At 52.7% G+C, this 25825-nt stretch overlaps 1 protein-coding gene across 1 annotated transcript in view; it reads left to right on the top strand.

The window, feature by feature from the left end:
* The window catches only part of LOC125047775 (AT-rich interactive domain-containing protein 3A-like), a 247410-nt gene that overhangs the window by 209788 nt on the left and 11797 nt on the right, over positions 1-25825 (top strand). The window contains exons 7-8 of the mRNA XM_047646212.1: positions 14947-15130; positions 25027-25304. Of these exons, the coding sequence (XP_047502168.1) occupies positions 14947-15130; positions 25027-25304 (462 nt within the window). The remainder of the gene's footprint in view (positions 1-14946; positions 15131-25026; positions 25305-25825) is intronic.

Raw genomic sequence — 25825 nt, 5'->3', positions numbered from 1 at the left:
TGAGCTGTATACGAACATAGACTTCGTATTTAAAAGTCTCTATCGTATACAGGTAGTTTATGCTTCCTGGCATAGACTGTGTACGATTATAGACTGCTTATTTTATAGTCTTTAGTTCTCATCATATAGTCTACGTTTCCTGCCATAGGCTGTTTACGAAATTTGACTGTGTACTATAAAGTATATTCTGCTCTTCCCGACTTAGACCATATACGACTATAGCCTATGAACCAAATAGCCCTTGGCCCTCTCTGCTGCGCTCTGTGGCATAGGCTATACGCGGCTCTAGACTTACATCGTGTTAGTCACCTTTTGGGTTTACAATCCATATGAACTATAAAATGTACTATATAGTTCTTGACTCTGCAGTGCCTCATGTCACAAGCGCCTGGCATCGAGAGCGAGAGAAAGCCCCCCCCCCCTCCCCCTCCCCTGGGCCTCGACCGTCGGTGTTTCTCTCGAGTTGATATTTGCGCCGTTTTCATGTCGCTTATCGTTTGGGTATGACGTCGAGGATTTCCGTCATGTCGGCATTCCGTTATTGTTTATTATTAGCGAGAACCCGACACTCGTCTTTAGCCGCCTCGCTTCCTGCAGCCCCGCGGCGGCCGGGTGGGAACGCCCCTCAGGGAATCGGCCTCATCTCCCCTCCTCTTACCCTCGCTCTCCTCGTATCACCCCCCTTCCCCTTTTCTCTCTCTCCTCCCCTCCACTATACCATCCTCTTCTCCTCTCTGCTCCCTTTCCCTTTCGTGTTTTTTTTTTTTTAATTTGCTTCACTCCCCCTACCTCTCGCGCTTCTCCACTGCCATTCCCCTGCCCTTTCCTCTTGCCTTCCTATTCCCTCACCCTCCCTCTCCCTTCCCTTCCCTTCCCTCCCCTCCCCTTCCCTTCCCTTCCCTCTCCTCCCCTTCCCTTCCCTTCCCTTCCCTCCCCTTCTCTTTCCTTCCCTTCCCTCCCCTTCCCTTCCCTCCCCTTCCCTCCCCTCCCCTTACCTTCCCTTCCCTCCCCTCCCCTTCTCTTCCCTTCCCTTCCCTTCCCTCCCCTCCCCTTCTCTTCCCTTCCCTTCCCTTCCTAGCCCTTCCCTTCCCTTCACAGCCCTTCCCTTTCTCCCCGCCCCCTCCCCGTTATCTGCACTCACTCATGAAGCCTCTTTGCTGCAGCTGATCGTATAAACTTTTTCTTTTTCTTCATGCTAATATCTGGAAAGCGAAAATATTGCAGTTTTGTGGAGTTTCAGTTATTTATAATCGTCTGCATTTGTCACGTAAGAGAGAGAGGGAGAGGGAGGGAGGGAGGGAGGGAGGGAGGGAGAGAGGGAGGGAGGGAGAGAGGGAGGGAGAGAGGGAGGGAGAGAGGGGAGGGAGAGAGGGAGGGAGAGAGGGAAGGAGAGAGGGAGGGAGAGAGGGAGGGAGAGAGGGAGGGAGGGAGAGAGGGAGAGAGAGAGGGAGGGAGAGGGAGAGATAGATACAGACACAGACACACAGACAGTGACAGAGAAAGGGGAGGGGGGAGTTGGCAGGCACAAAGACACAAGTAGACGACAGACAGACATAGGAAGAAATCCGCATCTATAGACAAGCGAAAACCTTTGTGTTACCGTGGGACGTCATGCCTTGATATTTATTCTTAAAAGATTATTATCTCATGACCCGTAGTGGCTATAAAATGAGTATAAAAGGTACGTATGGTAATGGCGAGTGGCCATTTAATCACGGAAATTTACACGGGATAATAAGCATGGCGCGGACGTGGTAGTGACCGGGCCATATCATTAGTATTTTGTCTTTTTATTTATTTAATTTAGATGGTCTTATATTCGCTGAAAGTCACTGGAAATAGCGACGATGACCTGAAGCACCGAAGTGTTAAAGGGGGAGGGGCGGAGATAGGGGAGGTGAAGGGGGTGGGGGTCGTAGCAGAGGTGACCCCTTCGCCGTGTTCGTCGTCGGGGTGACCGTGGCGGAGGCGGCGGCGGTGTCGTAAACTCTCCGGGCATAATTCTCCGATAAGACGACGGAGGACAGGGACCTGCTTGCGGTTTTTCGAAAGGGGGGGGGGGGGTAGGGGCACGGGGGCTGGGGTGTAGTGTGTGCGCTCCACCAGTCCCCTCCTCCTGCTCTCTCGTTATCTTCGTTCTTGTTTTCTTGTTTTTCTTCCTCCTATACTCACGTTCACCACATTTTCTTCTCTCCGTTCTCCCATCTCCTCCTCTTCCCCCTATCCATCTCTCATTTTTTCTCCTTCTTTCTCTCTGTCTCGTTTCCTTCTCTTTTTCTCCTTCTTCAATCACTCCTCGTTTTGAGCCTGCACCATATGTCACGATGATTGGAAAGACAGACAGACAGACAGACAGACAGACAGACAGACAGACAGACAGACAAACAGGGATGTGTAGGTCATCTATAAGGTAAGGGAAAGCCTAAGACAGGGCGCTTCAGGGCATTATATTGTAATGCATTACTGTAATTCGGACGAGACTACCGGCCGGGAATTCAGCCTCGAGTGAATTTTGGTCCTTCGAGCGTGAGTGCAGCGCCACGTCGGAGTGACGGGCGGAGGAGACACTATTCTGGGATTTTCGATTTCATTATGCTTAGAAAACGGCGCGAGGTCAACACTTCGGGTTGCTGGGTAGGGGTATGTCAGCACATAGCGTCGGCTGACGAATGGGAATCGGGGAGTGCGTACAGGACGTCAGTCTACTGTCAACATGACCGCGTAGACAGCACAGTCAGCACAGCACAGCCTGTCAATTTGGCCGCGTGGAGGCGAGAGGGCGCCGGGCGGCCGCGGACTCGCCGTCACCACAACTTTTATGGATCAAGCAGAAAAAACGGAAAGAATCTTTAGATGTAGATTTTAATGGAAGAATACGAGTCTGAGATGTCACTTCGGGCGCGCGCTGAAGGGCGGAAGCCTCAGCTTCCCTACGGCGCCCATTTGGCCCTTCGGAAGCGACGCCGTAGGGGCGAAAATGGCCCGGCAGCGACCTGGGGTATACGAGAGTTCGAGGGGGCGTTTGGGACAATTTGTGATAGCTGGGGCAGAGCAGCGTATGCCCGGCTGTGGTTACGTTTATGGGGCCAGCCAGGACCAGGCCAGACCCCGGCCCGTAGACCACAGCCACGACAATAAAGAGTCAAAATAGGTTTTATTTCAAACTAAATTGTCTTTACTCTAGTCTTAAAGGGAAAAGAAAGGGCTTTAGGATCCCAAACTGCCCGAGCGTTACCGAACCGAAGTTTCTGCGGACATTATCTGCGGGCATTCGGGCGTCGGAATCACGGGAAGTTCTGCTGAAAGGTGCCCTCTAGTTCACAGAGTGTACGACAAGCCCGGAGGAAGAGCCACACGCCTTTGGCCTCACAGAATGGACAGTGTTCTCGCGTGAAGGGGGGGGGGGGGTCGCGAGTGGGTCCTCACAGAGCGGCGACTCACAGGGGAGAAGTCCAATGATGTGTCGCCACGTAGGACCCGCCTGTGGGGGACCTGGCGAGAGGCGGTGCAGGGGAGGCACAATTGTTCTGAAGGATTTATTGCTCATCCATCAGGCCTTCAGGGTGTCTTCGACGACGCCCCCTCCCCCCTTCCCCATTCCCCTCCCCCCCTCACCACCTCCTGGTTCTCCCATCCCCGCTCGCTGCCTGTCTATACACCTCGCTCTGCGTCTCCACATGACATTTCTCTCTCTCTCTCTCTCTCTCTCTCTCTCTCTCTCTCTCTCTCTCTCTCTCTCTCTCTCTCTCTCTCTCCCCCTCCCTCCCTCCCTCCCTCCCTCCTCGCTCTCCCCTCTCTCCCTCATACCCACCTTTCCTTCCCTTCCTCATTCCTTGCTTCTTTCCCTCCCTCCTTCCTTTCCCATTAATATTCGTGCGCGGCGATTGCATCTTTCCCTCCGATCTCCACCGAGCAACTCCTCTAGCGTTTTCTGGCTAAGCTGAAGGGGAAAGACGACCCAGCTTGTTTAGACGCATCCCGTGGCCGGTCGTGACTGGGGATGGCCATAAACGATTTATTTACTTCAGTTACTGCATTACTGGCCAAGATCCTTAACCTTCTCCTCCTCCCTCACCCTCTCTTTCTCTCTCTTTCTCTCTTTCTCTCTTTCTCTCTTTCTCTCTTTCTCTCTCTCTCTCTCTCTCTCTCTCTCTCTCTCTCTCTCTCTCTCTCTCTCTCTCTCTCTCTCTCTCTCTCTCGCTCTCGCTCTCTCTCTCTCTCTCTCTCTCTCTCTCTCTCTCTCTCTCTCTCTCTCTCTCTCTCTCTCTCTCTCTCTCTCTCTCTCTCTCTCTCTCTCTCTCTCTCTCTCTCTCTCTCTCTCTCTCTCTTTCTCTCTCTCTTTCTCTCTCTCTCACTCATTCACTCTCTCCTCACTTCTTCTTTCCCTACCTACCCCCATTCCCTTACCCTCCCTCCCTCTCTCTGTCTCTCTCCCTCCTTCTTACCTACCTACTCCCTCCCTCCCCCCCCCTTTCTATTCCTTCCCTACCACACACCTCCCTTATCCCCCTCCTCTACTCGGCCCCCTCCTCTACCCTCCCCCCAGGGCACGGACTGTAGTATAACCAGTGTTCTCCGTACATCACATATCCCCCCGAGTTAGGTAAACAGCCTCGGATCAGCGAGAGACAATCTGCCTGAGGACTCATTGGTCAGGTGTAGGAGGGGAGGGGAGGGAGGATGGCGAGGGGGGGAAATGGATGGGGGAGGGGGGGAGTGAGATGAATGGATGGGGAAGGGGAGGAGGGGATGAAAAAGACTGAAACGAAAGGATAGGGGAGACAAGAAAGGTGAAGGAGAGAAGGAGATAAAGAAAGAAAGGAAGGAGAGATGAAGAGGAGGAGGAAGATGGAAAGGGATGAAGATAGATATAAAGAAAAATAGAGAGAGAGGAAGAGAGGAAGGGAGGGAAGGGGGGTAGGGATGAGTAGAACTGAATATTGTATTACGCCCATTACTCCTGTGTTCCTTTTCCTAACGCTGACCAGAAGAAGACGCGTCTCTCCGGCAGCCGAGGGAGAGGCCGCCTGCGGGAGGGGCAGTGTCTCTGGAGGAGGTTTCGGGGAGAGGGGGGAGAGGGGGAGAGTGAGAGGAGGAAGGGGGATGGAGGGAAAGAGGAGGGTTGGAGGAAAGGAAGAAGAGAGTGAGAGAGTGGGTGAGTGAGTGAGTGAGGGAGGGAGGGAGGAAAAGAGTAAAAGAAGAAGGGAAGAGTGAGAAAGAGGGAGGAACGGAGGGAGGGAGGGAGGATGGGGGGGAGAGGAAAAAGAAGAGAAGTGAAAAAAATAAGCCAAGAAAGGAAAGAATAGGCAGAGGAACAGAAAGAGAGACGCAGACAAACAGAGAAAGAGGGAGAGAGGTGCTGGCAGGGACACTATAGGTGGGAAGGAAAAGGAGGAGAGGGGGAGGGGGCCGGGGGAGGGGGAGGGGGAGGGGGAGGGAGGATAAGAAAGTGGTAAGCGTGGAACGAATGGATTACGATGAGCTCCTTCCCTCCCCTAGCTCCTCCCCTCTCCTTGTCTCCCCCTCCCCCCTCCCCCCTCCACGGCCGGGAGGTGGACGCTGGTCGCCGAGGATACGCAAGTCACCAGGAGGATAAAGGAGGAGGAGGGGGGGGGGGGGCGTTTCTCGTATGTAAATCTTGGATTAATTTACGTCATGCTCTCTAAGCTTTTTGAGCTTTTAAGCTGTCGGTGCAATGGTCGTTGATGATTTAAGACGTGCTTCAGTGATCCGTCGGTGTTACTACCGTGAATAAAAAGAGGGAAAAAAATCAACACAGTAGAGTGCCTTTTAATTCACAACATTCATTGTCATTGACATGTTTTCCTTGTGCATTCTGAGAAGGATGAAAAGACGTGTCTGAAGGCGTCCCGAGGCGGGTTGGTAGCGACGCCCTCGTGTTCTTTGGCGTGTTTGCCCTCTCGGCGATTGTCCCGTGTGTGGCGGGGGCGCTGGCGCTGTCGGTGGCCGGCGGCGTCCCAGGCGTCGACAAAGGCGCCTCCCGGGGGGCCTCCGTCGGTCGGCTTGCCTCCTTCCCTCCTCTCTTCGCCTCGCGTCTTCTGTCGCTCTTCTGTTCCCTCTTTTCTCTTCATGTTCTTTCGATCCCTTCTTCTCCTCTTCTTCTTTCGATCTTTTCCTTTTTCATTCCCCCTTCCGTGCCTCCTCACCCCCCCCCTCCCTTCCCCTCCTCCTCTCACCCCCCCCTCCTCCCCTCACCCCCACCCCCACATAAAAGTAGACAGAAGCGGGGACAGTAGTGGGAGGAGCGGGGGACTTGACCTGTTCCCTGTATGCCTTCCTCTTCAGCCTTCCTCCTTACCCCACTCACCCATTCTCTTATTATTGTTATTCACTGTCTTCTGTTGCTGCTGCTTCTTCATCTTCTTTTGCTTCTTTTTCCTCCTCTTCCTTCTCCTTTTCCTCCTCCCCCTGCTACTCCTCTTCCTCCTCCTCCTCTCCTCGCCTCTTCTCTTCTCTCTTCTCTTCTCTTCTCTCTCCTCTCCTCTCCTCTCCTCTCCTCTCCTCTCCTCTCCTCTCCTCTCCTCTCCTCTCCTCTCCTCTCCTCTCCTCTCCTCTCATCCTCATCCTCATCCTCATCCTCATCCACAAGTACGACTCCGGAGGCTCACCTTCCGAGGAAGAGAGAGAGGCAGAGACAGAGAGAGAGAAAGAGAGAGAGAGAGAGAGAGAGAGAGAGAGAGAGAGAGAGAGAGAGAGAGAGAGAGAGAGAGAGAGAGAGAGAGAGAGAGAGAGAGAGAGGAGGGGGTGGGGGAGGGAGGGAGGGAGGGTAAGAGAGAGAGAGAGAGAGAGAGAGAGAGAGAGAGAGAGAGAGAGAGAGAGAGAGAGAGAGAGAGAGAGAGAGAGAGAGAGAGAGAGAAAGTGAAAGAGAAAGTGAAAGAGAGAGAGAGAGAGAGAGAGAGAGAGAGAGAGAGAGAGAGAGAGAGAGAGAGAGAGAGAGAGAGAGAGAGAGAGAGAGAGAGAGAGAGAAAGTGAAAGAGAGAGAGAGAGCGCCCCACTGGCCCCTCTCCCAAGATATTGGCTCCACAGATACTTTTAATTGTAGAGTCCAGCGGATGACACCGAATGGCGACGCCTTGTTTGGGACATCCGGGGCTCCTGCTGCTGCTTTTGTCTGTTACTCCCCCCACCCATCCCCACCCCCCCCTGCCGTGGTCTCCTCTTCTCCACCCCCACTGCCCTTACCTCCTCTCCCCCCACCCACCCCCTCCCCCCCCTGCTTTCTCTGTCTCAGCACCTTCTACCCTGCCCTTGTCTTTCTCTCCTCTACCCCCTGTCACCCCTACGCCCCCTTGTCACCCCCCTCCCTCTTTCCTAACCTCTGGAGCACCCACACCCCCTCAACTTCCCTTTTTTTGACCGCCCGTCCCCCCTCCAGCCTCTACCTCCCCCCCCTTCCCTGTTTGCAGCACCCACACCACCCCCTCCCCCCCAGGCTACCCCCCCAACCAACACCGACACCCTCCCCCCAGCTTCTCTTTTTTTACCGTCCCCCCTTTTCCCATCTCCCCCTTCCCCCCCTTTTCCCATCACCCATCTCCCCCTTCTCCCATCTTCCCCTTCTCTCTTCTCCCCTTTCTCCCTTCTCCCATCTCCCCCTTCCCCCCTTCTCCCATCTCCCTTCTCCCCCTTCTCCCTTCTCCCTTCTCCCTCCTCCCTTCTCCCTCCCCCCCTCCCTTTCCCCAAACTGCCGGCGAAGGGGTCGTTATGCGAGTGTGTGTGGAAACGTTGGTTGACTAATTAGTCTCGTGGAAATGTTCCTCATTTAGTTATTGGGGGTTCTGGCTGCGGGGGAAGGGGAGGGGGGGAGGGAGGGAGGGGGTGAGGGAGGGAGGGAGGGAGGGAGGGAGGGAGGGAGGGAAGGAAGGGTCGAAGAAAAGAATTGTAGAAAGAGGAATTGGACTGAAAGTCTAAACGGGATGTGGAGGGGGCGGGGGGGGGGGGGGTATAAGAGAAAGAGAGAAAAAAAATATTAGTGATTCTTTACTCTTGGCGGTGTCAGGGAGATGGAGATAGATATGCTTAGAGAGAGAGAGAAAAAAAAAAAAGAGACGAGGAAGAGCAGGAGGAGGAAAAAAAGAAAGACAAAGACAAAGATGAGAAAATTAGTATATTTCCCCCTCTTAGACCGAGAGAGATCGATAAAGCAACAGCAACAACAACAACAACAGCAGCAGAGATTCCTTCCGACACACCAATTCCTCCCCCCCCCCCCCCCCCACCTCCCTGCCCCCCACCACACCCCACCCCTTCCGCAACCATACCCGAACGCCGCGATCCGACCCGACGCCCCGACCGAACACCGATCGCGCCCGACACCGACGCCGAAGTCACCTCCCACCTCCCCCTCTCTCCCCACCCCCACCCCCACCCCTCGCCCCTTCCCATCGACCGTGTAATGAGCGCCGTCACGCAGGTCTCCGCTAATTCAATCCAGCGAGAAGTCCTGATCAAATTTAGCCTCGTTCTTGTACTCGGGCTAATACGGCGGGGTCCGGGCATCGCAACGCGAGATGCAATAACGGACTTGTTATAAACGCGTTACGGCGGCCGGTAATGCGATTGTCCCCTCGGGCGGGCGCGCTAATGTGTCGCTCGACGGGGTGATCGAGGCGGAGGCGGAAGGAGGCCTTCCTGGGCGCCGGCTTTTAGGCTTTTTAAGGGGTTTTGGTGGCGTTTCGTTGGGCTTTTATCTATTATTAGTATTATTGGTGTTTGTTTGTTGTTATTGTTTCTATGGGGTCTTCCTTGGGGCTCGTGTGCTTTTTTTTTTATTCAGTCGTTTTGTTTTTTGTTTTCTTTTATCATCATTGATGTTTGTTTGTCATTATTTATTCACACACACACACACACACACACACACACACACACACACACACACACACACACACACACACACACACACACACACACACACACACAGACACTCACACACACACACACACTCACACTCAATATACAATATATATACACACAGTACTATAATTACGTTCTTAAATTACTCTACTGTATCGGTGAGTTTGCCTTGGGGCCCCATCCCCTGCCCCCCCCTCCCCCACTCCCCGACCTCAAACCCCATTCTCCTTCTCGTTTCTCTTCCTTCCTCTTATTCTTTCTTTTTCTCCTCTTCTCCTTCCCCTTCAATTTCCCTCACTTCTCCTTTTTTTTCCCTCTTCCTCTTCCTCTTCTTCTTCCTCCTCTTCTTCTTCCTCCTCCTCCTCCTCCTCCTCCTCCTCCTCCTCCTCCTCCTCCTCCACTACCTCCTCTTCCTCCTCCTCCTCCTCCTCCTTTTCATTTTCCTCCTCCTGGAGCGATATCGACGTCGCGGGGCTTCTGGTGGCACAGTAGAAGCCCCACCCAGACGCCTTGAAGCTCTTATTCAATATGAAGAGTCACCACAACCCCCATCCCCTCTCCCCCTCCCCCTCCCCCTCCCCCTCCCCTCTCCCTATCCCTCTCCCTATCCCTCTCCCCCTCCCCTCTCCTCTCGCCTCCCCCTCTCCTCTCCTCTCCTCTCCTCTCCTCTCCCTCTCTCTCCCCTCCCCCGTCTCTCTCCCCGCTTTCTTCTTCCCTCGGTCTTATAGCCTTTTTTTCCGAATTAAGCTTTGTTGCTGTTGCTTTCTCTTTCTCCTTGTCCACGTTCTCTATCTTTCTCTTTCTCGCGATCTCTCTTTATATCCCTCTATCTACCTCTATCTATCTATCTATCTATCTATCTTAATATATATATATATATATATATATATATATATAATATATGTATATCCTCCTCCCTTCTTCCTTTTATTCTTTATTTGCTTTCTCTCCTTTCTCTGTAATTTGCTATCCCTCTTTCCCACAGTCGGCCTATTCACTCCCGCACGCAGCGATCCCTGCCCCTCCCCTGCGTCTGTCCGTCCGCCCGCCTGTCTGTCTGCCTGTCTATCTGTCTGTCTATCAGTCGATCGCTGTTTCTCCGGGCTCGAGGGAGAGAGCGATCGGTTCGGAAGCCCCGCGAGGCCTTTATAGCCGAGATTAGTACTTCTTCCTCCTTCTCTTCACCTTCTCTTCCTCTTCCTCCCCCCCCCCCTTTCTTCCTTTTCCTGCTTCCTCTTCCTCCCCTCCCCTTTCTTCCTTTTCTTACTTCCTCTTCTTCCTCTTCTTGTCCTTTTTTCTCCTAGTCCTCGTCGCCCCCCCCCTCCCTCCCTTATCTTTGTGATAAGGTATCGCGGGCCGTGAACACCTGCGACGCGAGACACCTGTTCCCCCGTCCTCGTTATCAGTAAACAGAACAACAGATGCTCTTGTTTTTCCGGGAATTAGTTTTTTATTGCTCGGGAAAAAAGTAAATCTAGCAAATGATATATCACGAAATTGTGATGTCTGATATTGATTTATTGCATTTGCCTAAATCGGGCGAATATTTATATATTTCGCATTGTGTTACCGAATAGAATAACTACACTATCTGATATTAATCTCACTCTTTTATGCAAGTAGTATACCTAGAAGAAGATAAAAGCGAAAAAGGCGATAAAGAAGCGAATGAAAGGAGACTTTTCTAACCCAGTTCCGCGGACCTTGAGCGGAGCCGGATTGGAGCTCCGTCGCGGCGGGAGAGATCGATGGCGAAGCTGCCGCTCGGCCGTCTTTAACATTCCTTGCGGTTTGATGAGGCCTCGCCCGATCGCCGGCGAGCGCTCCCGGGGCCTCGCGGTCCGGCGGGAGGGAGGAGGAGTTTCCGGAGGCGAGAGGACCTCCCGAGGGGAAGGAGCCGGGCCCGGGCGTCGCTTCCGGGGTTGGCCTCCTGCAGGGGAAGGACCTCTTCCTCCTCATTCTCTTCATCTTCCTCCTCCACCTCCTCCTCCTCCTCCTCCTCCTCCTCCTCCTCCCCTCCTCCCCTCCTCCCCTTCCCCCTCCCCTCCTCCCCTTCCCCCTCCCCCCCTTCCCCCTCCCCTCCTCCCCTTCCCCCCTCCTCCCCTTCCCCCCCTCCTCCCCCTCCTCTCTCTCGTCCTACTCCTCGGCCTCCACCTCCTCCCCCAGGAAGGGCGGATGCGATGGCGAAAGTTTGCAGGGGATGGGGTTATATTGGGGGCATTACGGGAGGTTGAGGGCGTGTTGGAGATTTGCTGGAGAAGATTGTTGGGGGGGGGGGGAGATGACTGAGGAGAATCGCCTGGGAACGAGGAAGCCAGCGAGGGGGCATGTGATGAGCTTCTCGAAGGAGGGACAAGAGAGGACTGGCGGGCGGCGTGAGCGACGAGCGTCCGATGGCGGCGTTGCATCACAGTTAGTCCTGTTGCACGCACGCTCGCACGCACAGCCAGGAAATGGTCGTCCGATGTGCAATATGTTGTCCATTTACATAAATTACCTGCAGGTACGTTGTTTACTCGCTGCTAATGGCAATCGGTAGCGCCTGTGGCCGCCGACGCCACCTGACGACCTGCATATCCGGACGCTTCCCGCCGCCCCGCTGGAATGTGCGCGTCGGCTGATCAATGGCTGGGGAGCCTCGGGGATTGGAGGGGGGCAGCACGCGGACACGGGCGCCTGAGCGGATACTTAAATGGACACGGACGCTTAAACGGGTACTTGAATGGACACGGGCCGCACACACGGATACACAGACAGATTCGTAATCGGACAACTATAACTCCGGACACGTAGAGACATGAAAACGTACACAAACAAGTTATCGGACGTAGAAATGTACACAGACACGCATCAGTACACGGACACGTACACGCGCACCAACGTCCACCTACAGAGAATGACGAAGATTTATCAGCCTTGTTGGTCGCCCGTTCTGTCAGTTGCTAGATAATCATAGCGTCTGGACCCGGGCGCACTTAGGCCTGTAATTTCTTTCTCGCTCTCTGTGCTTCCTCCTCTTCCTCCGCGTCTTGTTCTCGTTCTCTTCCTTTTCTTTGTTTTATTTCTTAGATAAGTATTAGTGTTTTATCTTCTTTGTCTTTATCCCTTTTCTCTTCGTTATTACTTATCATCTTCCTTTTCCCTTTTTCTCTCCTTTCTTCCCATTCCTTCTTTTCCTCTTTATTTCTTCTCCTTCTCTTCCTTTTCCCCTCCATCTTTCTCCTCCTTTCCTTCCTCTCCCTCTTCCTCTTTCTCCTCTCCTTCTCCTTTCCTCATTTCTTCTCTCACCTCTCCTATCCTTCCCTCTCCACTCTTTTCCTCCCTTTCGTCCCTCCTCCCCAAGCCCGTCCCCAAGCCCGTCCCCTCCCCACCCGTCCCCCCTCCCCCCGGGTATCGTCCTCCGCCCGCCCGATATCACCAAATTACAGGTGTTGTCTGCGGCCCCGAAGTTTAATTCTAGATAATTAATGAGGTAATGCGGGCGTCGGGCGGCCGGGCCTTCGGATTGTTTAGGAGGAGGAGGTAATGTGTGGGTGAGGGCGTGCGGAGGGCGGGCGTGGGCGGGCGTGGGCGGGGCACGGTGATGGATCCCGCGTACCGTCGCCTCATCGCCCACGATCCTCAATTATCGCGTGCCCTTCGTGCCGCCCGCGATATCAAGCTATCATCACCCAGGCCGCCGCCGCTCCTGTGGCGCGTGCGCGTCGCTCCGCCGTCGGAAGCCTCGATCTCGGCGCGAAGGGGATGCCTTTGAAGGACGGAAACTGGGTCCGTGTCACATGTCGGCTTTATTAGTTAAATCCTCAGGTGATATATTTCTCTTATTATGATCAACCAAATCCCAAGATATATATGAGTGCAGTTTTTCCACGTCGTTCTTATTAGTATCAATTAGATCCCTCGATGTTGGGAGCCTCTGCCATCCACTCGTTCCCGTATCCAGTCGTGCGGATGGCTGCCTCGACTTCGCAGTCCTTTGTCCCGCGTGTAAACTCCCCTGAAGAGCGGCGTGAGGGCTGCGCTGCGTCCAGTCTCATGCCGATCCGCAGTTCGGTGCTGCGGTGCGGACTTAGGCAGGGGGGGAAGGCGCTGCGGCCGATAATTACACATCTAAGTTATAGAAACATTCCGTGTTGAAAGCGGCAAGAACCAACGCGGCTCCGGGACGGTTCTTTCCTCCGGCGTTTCTTCCTGCAATGTTTCGCTCAGTTCCGCCCCGCTCGAGACCCCCGCCCGGACGAAGCTTTCTGAATTACGGATCCTATTACACTCGCATGTACACAATAATTTGATAGCCTTGTTAATAGGGCAATTTATTTTTTTCTGTCTCTCTCTCTCTCTCTCCCTCTTTCTCTCTTGTGTGTTTTTTTCTTTTCTTTTCTTTTTGTGCATGGAACTGGGAAAGACTTCGAGGCCGGTGGTTCGCCTCGAGTTCGAAACTCATAATGAAAAATATGCAATAAGATGGGTCCTTCCCGAGCGGCGTCCGCCATGGGAGGAACTAGCAAGCGTGTCATTCATTGCTCGTGCATGACGTTGGAGGTGGGGGGGGGGGGAGGATGAAAGGAAGGGGAGAGAGTGAAGGAAATAGGAGGAGGGGAAGAATGAAGGGAAGGGGATAGGTGATGGGGGGAGGAGCAGGATAGAGGGAGTGGGTAGGGAGAAAGGGGGTGAGGGTGAAGTGAGGAGAGAGAGTCAAGGAGAGGGGGGCTGAAGGGAGAAGGGGGAGGGTGAAGGGAGGAAAGGGAAGGTGAAGGGAGGAAAGGGAAGGTGAAGGGAGGAAGGGCAAGGGTGATTGCACGCAGCAGTCTTCTTGTCCCCAAGACCGGGCAACGTCAAAGGGGTTCCTACCAAGAAGGGTTTGGTAGGGGGTGGAGGGAGACCGGGTGGCATTGCGTGACAGAGACCGATAGATCGCCTTGTTGTTATTCAGATATGTCGTCGGAGTACTTAACCGAGTGGGAAATGTTTACCCCCCCCCCCCCCTCCAATGGAAAGCGAACAACAAGGATCAAGAAATAGAACAGTGACCAGCAGTGAGTGGCGTTTCTTCTAGCGTTCAGAGCCGCACGTGGTGGTCGCCGGCACGTGGCAGCTAATAACACGGGAGGGACAAGCCAGGCCCTTGTCATTAATCACGTGTGCCTCCCGCCTTCAGTGCCAATGGATGATATTGTGTCGCGTCGGCCTTCCCTCGTCCCCTCGTCTGCCTTGGCTTCACTCGTCATTCTTCTCTGAGCTACTCTAAGCTACTCTTATCTATTCCTTTCTTCTTTCCTCGCGTTGGCTATGGCAAAAAGTGGCATTGTTTTTTTTTTATTATTATTATATTCGGTTCCTTAGCAACAGTTATACTCTGCTCACGTCGGCTTTGGCAAAAATGGCAACTTTTTAACTCTTAACGTAGTACTTCTGTACGCTCGTTTGCTATGGCAAAGATGGCGACTTTTTTTTTTTTTTTTTTTTTTTTTTTTTTTTTTTTTCAGTAGTCATTCTTTACGTACGTCTGCTGTTGCAATAATGGCAAATATTTTTTTTTTTATGTATTTTTCATTCCCAATTCTCGTAAGCTATGGTAAAACTGTCTCTTTTTCAAGTTCCTCAGCAGCGGCCTCTCGAGTCCGCTCCTCCTCCTTCCAATGCCACTGACTACAGCATCAGTAGCGCTGCTGCGTATTAGCACCGCCGCTAATTGTTGCTCGCGTCATTAATAACCGCGGCGCCCAACTATCGGCGGCGCTTCATTCGTCACTGGTGCCACTCGGGATAACTTGCGCGAGTTGGCACCGCCGCGCTGTAATTACTGCCTTTGCTGTCGGTTTCTGCCTCGGAGGCTGGGGGGAGGGGAGGGAGGGAGGGAGGGAGGGAGGGAGGGAGGGAGGGAGGGAGGGAGGGAGGGAGGGAGGGAGGGAGGGAGGGAGGGAGGGAGGGAGGGAGTCGAGGGGAGGAGGGAGGAAGATAAGGGAGGGGGGTTAGAAGTCGAGGGGGGCGTGCAGGGCGCCGCTCCGATCGCGTCGCCGTGCACGAAGCTTCCTGAAGGAGCCCTGTCTAACCTGCCTGTCTCTCCCGCAGGGACGCCCATCAACCGGCTGCCCATCATGGCCAAGCAGGTCCTGGACCTGTACGAGCTGTACAACCTGGTGGTGGCGCGCGGCGGCCTCGTCGACGTCATCAACAAGAAGCTGTGGCAGGAGATCATCAAGGGCCTCAAGCTGCCCTCGTCCATCACCAGCGCCGCCTTCACGCTCAGGACGCAGTAAGTGCCTCGTTTCATCTTGTTTCGTTATTTTTGTTCTTTTGTTATTCACTTGTTCCCTTATCCCATGTCTGTCCCAGTAGGGTCAGTCACTTCTTCGCGCTCAGGACGCAGTCGGTGCCCCGACTCTGAATGTTCTTTACTGTCCCTCTTCCCGTATTTCATATCCTTATTTCCTCCTTACCCTCCTTTGCGTTTCCTCAAGGGTACGTCCTTATTTTGCGTAATTTTCTTTCCTCATTTCACATTCCAAAAAAATCAAGGTATTCTTTCACGTCCAGTGGACAGTAATTACCTTGTCTTTTTGGAATGCCTCACATTCCTGATCCTTATTTTCTGATTCCATTGCGTCATCGCCCTCTCAGCAGTAATTGCCTCGCCTTCTGAACGCTTTCCTCATTTCATGTCCTTCCCGAAACACTGTAGAAACACTGTCGCCACGTCAATCTTGTACTATAGTAAGCACGTAGAAAGATGGCCTCGTATGGCATTTAATCCTTGCCCGTCAACATATTGCTTGGAATAGATCTCGTGAGTGTTAGTCTCAACATAGGAACACAAAAATACATTATTTCCTGACAGCATTATCCTTGAAACGTACTTCATATGCGGTGAATTCAACATAAGAACAGAAAACTCCACTATTCCCTCAAGACACTTCCAGCATAGGAATATAAAGCCCTGTTATTAACGGACAAGATTATGCTCGCAGCGTACCACCTCGTAATGTATTAGTCTCAACATAGGAACCAGAAACGCCATTATTCATTGCCAGTATTCTGCTGGAAATCTGCCTCTTAATGTGTCTAACATAAGGAACCTGACACCCTATTATTCCCTGTATGTCTGAACAGTCATAAATAACCGTTATTCCCGACAACATTACGCTCGAAACGCACCACACACACACCGCATAATGCGTAAGTTTCGACGTATCCAGGACACCTCTGTCGTGAAAGGCTTCCGTGCGTGCGTCAAGGGGATGGAAAGCGTAATAATTCGATAATGACCAAAGAAATTCGCGAATTATATGGGAAGGGGTACGTTTTTTTTTTAGGAATAAGTCACGCGCTGGGGGCGGGGCCTGGTGGCCGAAGGGTCCTGGAAATCGCCCTCGATTCGTTCGGGTGATTTGCGAGTCGTAGATTCTGCGTTAAAAGATAAGTCAAGTAGAAAGACAGACAAGACAGACAAGACAGACAAGACAAGACAAGACAAGGCAGTGAATAGACACAGATGAGACAAGAGAGATAGACATGCATATATGCATACTTACACATAGAAAGACAGACAAACAAAGACAAAGAAGGAAGCGAGACTAAACAATGAAATTATGTATAAATCGAGGGGCGGGGGAGGGGTGGTGTCTGATAGGGTTTCAACGGGTCGTCGAAGCGGGGTGGTGACGGCGAGATGGCGGACTGACGACCCAATAACCCTGTAGTTGTCCGTCATTATCTGTGCGATTGCCTCACCGCACGCCATCCCCTCCGCCCTTGCCCCCCCCCCCTACCCTATATACCCCCTTTCTGGCGCGGGCGCTACAGGGTTTCTCCGGCACTTGGGTGTGGCGCTCGTGGGTCTTGGGTCGTAGGTCGTCGGTTCTAGTAAGTCGTGGCTCTCGTTGGCTCTCGTGGCTCATAGGTCGTAGGTCGTTGGTTCTCGTAGGTCGTGGTTCTCGGTTCTTGTGGATCGTAGGTCGTAGGTCGTGGTTCCTGGCGCTTGGCTCGGAGGTCGTGGCTCGGGGCTCGTCGACTGGCTGCCAAGTGGATCGCGCGTCGAGAGTATTGCGTGAGTCGGCTTTATACCAAAGAAAGGCCTCTTATGGACCTTAATAACACCCTCCAGGGCAATTTGGGCGAAGATTTAACACGGAGGATCTCGGTTGCTTCCTATTATTATTATTATTTTATTTATATAATATTTTTTTTGTGATATTTGCCGATCTTGTTTCTGAGCTCATTTTTGGTATTTTGTGAGGGGAATGGAATGCCCTTGTGTAAGGAAGCGACACGAGGATTGCAGGACCAACATGCACGCCTTCCCCTCCCAATCCCTCTCTCTCTCTCTCTCTCTCTCTCTCTCTCTCTCTCTCTCTCTCTCTCTCTCTCTCTCTCTCTCTCTCTCTCTCTCTCTCTCCCTCTCTCTCGCTCGCTCGCTCTCTCTCCATCCCTTCTTCCCCCCCTCCCCTCCCTCCCAGTCTTTACCTCTATCCCTCCTCCCTTCCCTCCCCCTCCCACCCTCACCCGGGAGGAGGGTCCGCGGCCCCCAGAACGGAGCGCCAAGCAGTGCCATCCGTTAGAGAGGCATAAGCTGCTTACGTATTTATGGGAGCGGTCGCCATATTGCAATTGGGGAGGGGCGTAAGGAGAGAATTGGGCGAGAATGGCGCCCGCTCAAGGGGCTTGGGCGGGCGTGAATGATGCGGAACCTCGCGCGCCTTTCCCACGGACGCCCATCCGCCCAGAATTGACCTGTGCATTAATGATGAGGCGGCGGGGCAGTACCTTCACCCGATCTCGGCGCACGGCGGAGATAACAGCGGGAGGGTTGGGGGAGGGAGGGGGTGCCCGGGGCGGTGGGAGGAGGGTCTGAGGGGGAGAATGGGGTGAGTGGGGGGAAGGAGAGAGGGAAAGGAGAGGGAGATAGAGGGAGAGGGAGGGGAGGGGCGAGGAAGCTGCGGAAAATGGAAGGGAAGGGCAGAGCAGAGATCTTTAAGACTCCCAAAAGAGGACGATTTCGTTTTCCGAGAAGTGTATAGAGAGCAAGATGGATTTTCCAGCCGAGGAATCGGAGTGAAACCTGGGGACGGGGGTGGGGGGGGGGGCGACGGGAGAGGGGGAGGAGAAGTGTAGAGAAAGGGGGAATTAGAGGGAGAGGAAGGAGGAAGGGAAGAAAGGAAAGGGAGGGGAAGGGAAAGAAAGGGGAGGACGAGGGTGGAGGAGGGGGGGGGGAGAAGGTGAAGGGAGGGGAGGGAGAGAGGAAGGGAAGGGGGGAAAGTCAGGGAGAGGGGGGGGGTCAAGGAAGGGGAACCGGGGAACCGCTCTTTGGCTGGGAAGTGTAGCACCTGCGCTCCCGGCTGACCCCTCACCTTGAAAATTACACTGCTCGCCTCTCCATCGCCGCCGCCCCCGCCCCCGCCCCCGCCCCTCCCTCCATCTCACGCGTGCCATCTCCGCGGGCGCTCTCCCTTAACGCCATATCGGATTTTCCCGCTCGTATCGCTGTGCCGAATGGCTGGGGGAGGGGAGGGGGGGGGGGGGCAAGACAGGAACCACAGGGCGCCGATGATTAGCGGAGAACCGATAGAGCCTTTTGCTTCTGTAGAGCTTCTGTGCCGGGCAATTCCGCATTGAGATGTTTTAGCGTCTGCACGTCTGCCTGAAATAAAGAGGTTATCCGGCACGTTTATCCACATCCCGTCCCCGAAATTTCACCAATCAACGAAAATATGTATACTTATTAATAGGGTCGTTCGGATAATTTCTTCTGCAATGTAAACGTGGCAGATAACGTAAATACCCCCTCATCACAGGGATACAGATGTCCCGTCCCGTCCCGTTATCAGGGGATATGATCGCCGCGCACACCCATTCGCACCTGCGGCTTGACTGATTTTGCGGCGATATCGTGCTATCATCTGCCGACGGATGGTAGGCTGTGTGCCTTTTTTGCAGTGAGAGCTTCTCTTCTTTACGAGAAATCGGGGACTCGTTTGTTTGGAAGGAAAGAGGGAAGGGAGGAAGAGAAGGAGGAGGAGGAGGAAGGGTGGAAGGGAGAGGAGAAGGTGGGGGAGGGAAAGGAAAAAGAGTAGGAGTAGGAGTAAGAGGAGGGAGAGGAAGAGAGAGAAGGGGGGGAGGACGGATGAGTGAGAGAGAGAGAGAGAGAGAGAGAGAGAGAGAGAGAGAGAGAGAGAGAGAGAGAGAGAGAGAGAGAGAGAGAGAGAGAGAGGGAGAGGGAGAGGGAGAGAGAGAGAGAGGGGTGAAAACGCAGAGACGACGAGAGGAGTAGCCAAACGGATCCATCTCCTCGAGTCCCTCTCCACCTCAGGTCGCGCGCCCAAGCATCGACGTTTTGCCCGGTCATTACCTTGGCCGATGCGGGGGGCAGGGGGGGATGAGGGGAGAGGGGGAAGGATGAGGGGAGAGAGAAGGAAGAGGGAAGAGGGAGAGGAGAGATGGGCGAAAAGGTAGGAGAGAAAGGGGGGAAAGTATGGAAGAAAAGAGAATTATAAAGGAGACAAACAGACAATCAGACAGACAGACAGACAGAAAGATAGAGAGTTGGCGAGAAAGAGGGAGAAAATTAGAAAAGAGAGAGAAAAAAGAAAGAGAGAGAGAGAGAAGAAAGAGAAAGAGAGAAGAGAGAGAGAGAGAGAGCGAGACTGAAAGGCTTCGTGACGTCGCGGTGGAAGTGCCTCCCCCCCCCCCCTCCCCGAGTGGATGGAAAAGCGGCGGTCTTTGTTAAGGTTCGGCGATAATTCCATCCGCTTTCCCTCGGAAGTTGAGCGATGAGCCGGAGGTCGTGATGAGACGTCGGCCCGATCTGCTCGGCCGCGGCTCTTGTCGAAGGACTTCGTTTAGGTATTTAGGCTTTTTTGTTTCTTTTTATTTTTTTGGGGTTAGTTTAAGGAAAAGAAAGAAAGAAAAAGAATATGTAGATAAGAAAAAGAGAGCCGGGTAAGAGCCAAGAGATAGAACATATCAGAAAGACCGTACAAGTCGCAAGTGAAAAAAAAATGATCTGATAGATAGTCGAAAAACATTATCCAATACAGCTAATCTAAGGGGCTTTGTGTGTATCAGGAGGCCGACGCGAGGGCGACGGGCGGGACGGCGAGCGAGCGGTCCGGGCGTGCGCGGGCTGCCCATTAGGTTCGCGGAGAGATATTAATGGGGCGTCCGACGTCAACGGAGCCAACGGCCGCGCGACTTTCTCGGCCCTGCAGCTGCGCCTCCGTCAGCTTTGATTGCGGCGGACGCACGCGACGCGGATGGAAATGATTGCGGCGATAACTTTCGCTCGATTAAGTGGAAGCGGAGTGCGGGCGTGCGGTTGCGGGAGCGGCGGGCGTGCGGTTCGGACGGTCGGGCGGAGGGACGGCGAGAGCCAGCGACGTCTCTCCCTCCCCCCCCTCGTTCTCAGATTCGGGGGAAGAGGAGAAAGGGGAAGGGAGAAGGAGGAAGTAAATGAAGGGAAGGGAAGTAGAGGAAAGGAAGATATGGTGACAAGGAAGAGGAAGGGAGATGGAAGGGGGAGGAAAGGGAAGGGAAAGAAAAGAAACGAAAGAGAGGAAAAGAGAGAGAGATGGAGGAGGCAAAATGAAGGGGGAGAAGGGAAGAGAGGGGAAGGGTTGGGAAGGGGGGGGGGGAGGGCCGCAGAGAATGGGACGAAGGATAGAACAAGGAATAGGGAGACAAGAGGGGGGTGGGGTGGGGGGGAGGGGCCAAACAATCGATAAGCTCCCCAGATTTTCGTCAGGGCGAAGATGAATTTGGCGCGAGAGTCTCGTAAAATTTACATGAGGTCCCTAACCCTGAAACCCTTATATAGGAAGGAGTGTTAAGTATGCCCTAAGTGATGGGATCTCGTACGACCTCCCCCCCCCCCTTCCCTTCCCTTCCCTTCGCCCGCCTCGTGGTTGATGGGAATTTAGGACGAAGGGATTTAAGGGTAATGGGAAGAAGGGCCGGGAATGATAAAGGGAGTGAAGGGGTGGCAGATATTTAGGAATTTAAGGGGATTTAGGAATGTAAGATAAAGGGAGGAGGGCGAAGGAAGGGAATTAAGTATGGCAGGACGGCAGAAAGGAAGGAAGAAAAAAAAAGAAAAAAAGAAAAAGAAAGAAAGAGAAAGAAAGAAAGAAAGAGAAAGAAAGAAAAAGAAAGAAAGAGAAAGAGAGAGAGAGAGAGAGAGAGAGAGAGAGAGAGAGAGAGAGAGAGAGAGAGAGAGAGAGAGAGAGAGAGAGAGAGAGAGAGAGAGAGAGAAATAGAGTTAGAGATAGATAACGCACGAGAGCGGCAGGTGCCAACGGTTCCCTTTGATGATATAATCAAATTACATTTTTTTCACTCCTTTTTTTATAATGCAATCATTGTATCCAGCCACCTGTTGCGGTTTTGCGGTTTTATCGAGCGGCGGCAGACCGGTGTTCTCGATTCTACAGGAAGCCGCAACGGGCACCTCCGTCATGCGATTCCGTGATACGATCTCGCGTGCTCCAAATCTGCATACTTCCCTGTCGCCGAATTGAGCGAATGGGGGAGAGAGATGGAAGAGAGAGAGAGAGAGAGAGAGAGAGAGAGAGAGAGAGAGAGAGAGAGAGAGAGAGAGAGAGAGAGAGAGAGAGAGAGAGAGAAAGAGAGAGAGAGAGAGAGAGAGAGAGAGAGAGAGAGAGAGAGAGACAGACACACAGAGACAGACAGAGACGAAATAAATACATTTATAAAGAGAGAAAGAAGAATCAGGAGAAAGGGGGAGAGAGAACAATTTGAGAGATTAGTCCGCACGTAAATGGAGATCCATAAAATGTTTACATAAATGTCCATTTTCATATATGGATTACGAACCCCAGCGGCTCTCCTCTCCTGCATAAACGTCCGTCGACTGAACGAATGACTGGTGGTAACTTTCAACGAGGGATTTACTAGGATTTTGTTACGCGATTTGTTGACAGGGATTGAATACACCGGATTATTAGTGGATTCGGGAGTCGGAATTCGTAGTTTGTAAATATGGAATGAGGTCCGAGTGCTTTGTCGAGTGCCGAGGGGAGAATGCCTCGAAGAGTGAAAGTGTGTTGGGTGTGAAATAGTTGTGTTTGAATAGATAATGGAGAAAAAAGAGGGAACGTGGCGAAAGCGAATGGAGAACATACAGATAAATGAAGAGCAGGAGGAGAGTGAATGGAGGAATTGACGAACATGAACGAAGAACACGAGGGAAGTGAATGGAGTTGACGTAAATGAAGGAAGAACACGCATAAGAATAATATGAATAAAGCACAGGAGGAGTGAATGAAGGAGTGTTGAGCGAGGCGGTGTCGCTGTCGAATCCATAATGACACCGGAGGGTACAGGAAGTTGGGTGGCAGTCTGCGGTCGGATCAAACTTATTACGATAAAAAGCGTAATTATGTTAATTGCTGACATCTGGCGTTCGTGGCGGAGGCTTGCGTTGCACGCTGGCTGGGGTTGAGGGCAGGGAACGGCCCCTAGCGTGGGTTGGGGAGAGGGGGGGTGCGTGAGGGGATTGGGGGCGAGTCTGAAGAAGTGGGGGGTGGGGTTGCCCCAAGAGGGAGGTTCGGAAAGGGCATACAGCTTTCCGGCGGCGCTGGGTTGAAGCTGCAGCAGTTGGATGGGCGCGAGAGGCGGACGGTCGGCCTAGCGAGGTGGGCGCTAAGGGGCACGGCCGGCGTAGCGAGGTGGGCGCTGCAGGCCGTCGGCCGTAGCGGGGTGGTCAAGTGAGCTCGCAGGCTCCCATCATCACAACAAGCAGCTACTGGTGTTGCGCGCCCCCGCCTCGCGCCCTCGCCCGCGGCCGAGCCCCGCGCCCGCCGCCCTTGGAGCGCCGCGCCATAAGGCTCATTCTCCCGCGGCGAAGGTCGCTGCTACAGGCCGCCCGCTACATTCCCGCGACTCGAAGGGCTGCGCTGTGGACAGGTCGGGGTTATCTAGACACGCACCTGTTTGTTACCTGTCGCGCCGACACCTGTCAGCTGCTCCTTTGCATGTTATATCAGCTTCGACACGTGTTCAACAGCGATGGGGGGGACTTGACCCCCTTGTGTATCGCCAAGGCGTTTTACTTCGAGACTCAATGTATGTATTAAGTGTTACCGAGTTTGTTTTCGGTGTAGGTGTAACGCCTCCTCTCAGTGTTCCGTTGTTGTTAACTCCCGCGTTGCACCTGTGCGTCGCCACACCGAGCCGTCGAGGCAATGTGTGCACGCCGCTGTTGCAATTTCAGTCATGCTATTGATTACTGAGGCTATACCTCTCACGCCCTTATGCAGCATTGTTAGAGCGGGAGACCCGCCTACATGAGACTCCATATGCGACTTCTGATGCTGCATATTATGCTTAATGCTTGCGGAGTGTAGGCAGAGATAACCTAACTGCAGATGAGCTCGTTAAGCAGCCTCCATCCCGGCCTCATATCAAGCCATATGTATGCCCGGCGTGTCCCAAGTGGCGCCCCTGAAATTGCCTTCTTTATTTACTTGATTTTATTTACTCGTTCCTTATCAATCGATCTCCGCGTCTGGCGAGCGCGAGGCGGGCGGACGGCGGCCCCGCGGCGCCCGGGGACGTCGGCGAGCGGAGGGCTGGTGCTGCGTGTCTTATGCCGGGGCGCCGCGGCCAAGTTAGGGAGGGCGCTCGGGACCCGCGTGCTCGTAAACGGTGGGTGTGCCCTGCGTAAGTCAGGCCCGGCCACGCCCCCACACGCCCACCCCAGCCCACGCCCGCTACCGTCTTACCGGGCATAATCTTCCAGTACCGATCCTGCCGGTGGGTTACCAAGCGGCGGTAAAGCCAGGGAGGCGCAGTGGCCGGGACGCGCGGGATCCCCGGCCTCTTTAAACACGAGTTATTTGAAGATGATTTTTTCCTGGAGATTTAACAAGCGTATATCCCTCTAAAGCTTTATTTTAATTTCTTATCGGGCAGTCGATAACGAAGATTAAAAAAATCCTATTCCTACAGTTTATTCGATTATTTATTCAATCACTGGTGGTTTTTAATTTAGATTGCTTACTCTTGCTTACGAATTTTCTCTAATGAGGGTTACATTATTCCTATTCTCAATCTTTATTTAATTATTTATTCAAACACTGCTGGTTTTATTAGAGATTGTTTGTTTTCATTTGCGAAATTTCCGTTGAAAGCGGTTTTAGGACGGGTAGGCGAGTGGGCGGATGGGTGGGCAGTGGGCGCCTCGAAGTCTAATTATCCCATCTAAATGACTTCTTGTTCCGGTGATCAGTCGTCCGGTGAACGATGGGAGAAGCAGGCATCGAAAAAAACGAAATTAACGGATACTCGATCGGCCGTAATAGCGCGTAGAAAGTGAAAGAAAACGGGTGCGCGGGAAGGGAAAGGAATATAGAAAGGCAGTCGACGCCCGTGTCCTGAAGAGCATTCATGGTGTTAATGTGGATATTCATGTTCATTGGGATCTTTTTTCTCTCGTTTATCGCGAGTCGCCAATGGAATCCATGGCAATTATATGAGACAAATCTTTCGAATCAAAATACAGCCCGGGCTGTTCATTGAATTTCCTTCCTTACGAAGGGACGCAATAAGGTCTTAAGGTTTTTTTTTTTTTTTTTTGTTGGGGGGTTCTTAGGGTTTCATGAAGGTTTCCGATAGTGATTCAAGGATGGTGAAAAGGGACTGAAATGAGTGCGTTTTCCTCCGAAGTTTAAGAATTCGAAATGAGAAGAAAATACCGGGTCTCGGCGGGAAGATAAGCTTGTGGTGTTTATTAAAAGTGTTTAACGGCATTTTAAAGACTGTTTAAGGTTGTAAGAAGTTCAGGATCTTTTGTTCGTGTTGTGATTTATGTATTTGTTGCACTGTTCCTTTTAATTTACTGCTGTTGTCGTGTGACATGAAAGCGTTCATTATAAGCCTCTTAATTAACACTATAATCACAAGTACATTTTTTATAAATCACATGATTTGTAAAATTATTTTACGACACATATTGTCACATTTTTATGTACGTTATATATGTTATGACATTTTATTGTATATTTTATCCCATTTTGTTAGATATTTTCTGTATCCTTTTACAAACTATGATATTTCTGCATTATGTTACAAACAGAATATCATGTCTTTCACAATTTTACGTCTGTTGCACCCGTCTCACTCACGCCCTCTCTGCCGCAGGTACATGAAGTACCTGTACCCTTACGAGTGCGAGAAGATGAAGCTGTCCAACCCGGCGGAGCTCCAGTGCGCCATCGACGGCAACCGGCGCGAGGGGCGGCGGTCCTCCTACGGCACCTACGGGGACGCGGTGCAGCCCCCTCTCCTCCCCCTACAGAACCTGCAGTCTCTCCAGAACCTACAGAACCTACAGAACCCCCTCAGTCTCGTACCGCGACCACAGCTCAACGGCAACGGGAACGGGTCTCATCCGCTGGCACCGCAGGACTATCTCTTAGGTGAGTTGGCACTCCCGGGCGCTCGCTGGGGTCCGCGTTCCGTCCTCAGGGATACGGCGCGGCCTCCGCTGGGTTATTATTCTAGATATTTTTTCTTACCATGTACTTGTTTATCGATAGACTCAGGAAGTTTTCTATATATGTCTAAGAACGATGATTCTAAGTATTCTAAAAGTATGTCGCGGCCTCCTTGTTGTTTAGGGCTCTATTTTCAGGAGATATTTTACCGTACGAAAGGGCTCGCAAAGTCAAAGTATATGCGTGAGTAAATGCTGCGAGTGTATGAATGAGCGAGAATGTGAATGGGAAAGTGAACCCCTGAGACATTAAGCTGACAAGCGAAGCAAGTGATGAATTGTTTGTAAATGCATGCGTCTCGGCTCCCGTGAACACGATGATGATGACATGCAGCTGGAAGCGTCTTCGGCGTCGTCGTCAGGAGAAGGAAGCGACCGTCTGCGCGCGGTAGGAAATTATTTTCGGAAGGCGCCATATGGCTCGCGTTCCGGCTTCAGAGTCGC

This window comes from Penaeus chinensis, chromosome 42 (assembly GCF_019202785.1).
Source record: "Penaeus chinensis breed Huanghai No. 1 chromosome 42, ASM1920278v2, whole genome shotgun sequence".
In the NCBI taxonomy this organism is placed as follows: domain Eukaryota; kingdom Metazoa; phylum Arthropoda; class Malacostraca; order Decapoda; family Penaeidae; genus Penaeus; species Penaeus chinensis.
This window is presented reverse-complemented; position numbering and strand designations above follow the sequence as displayed.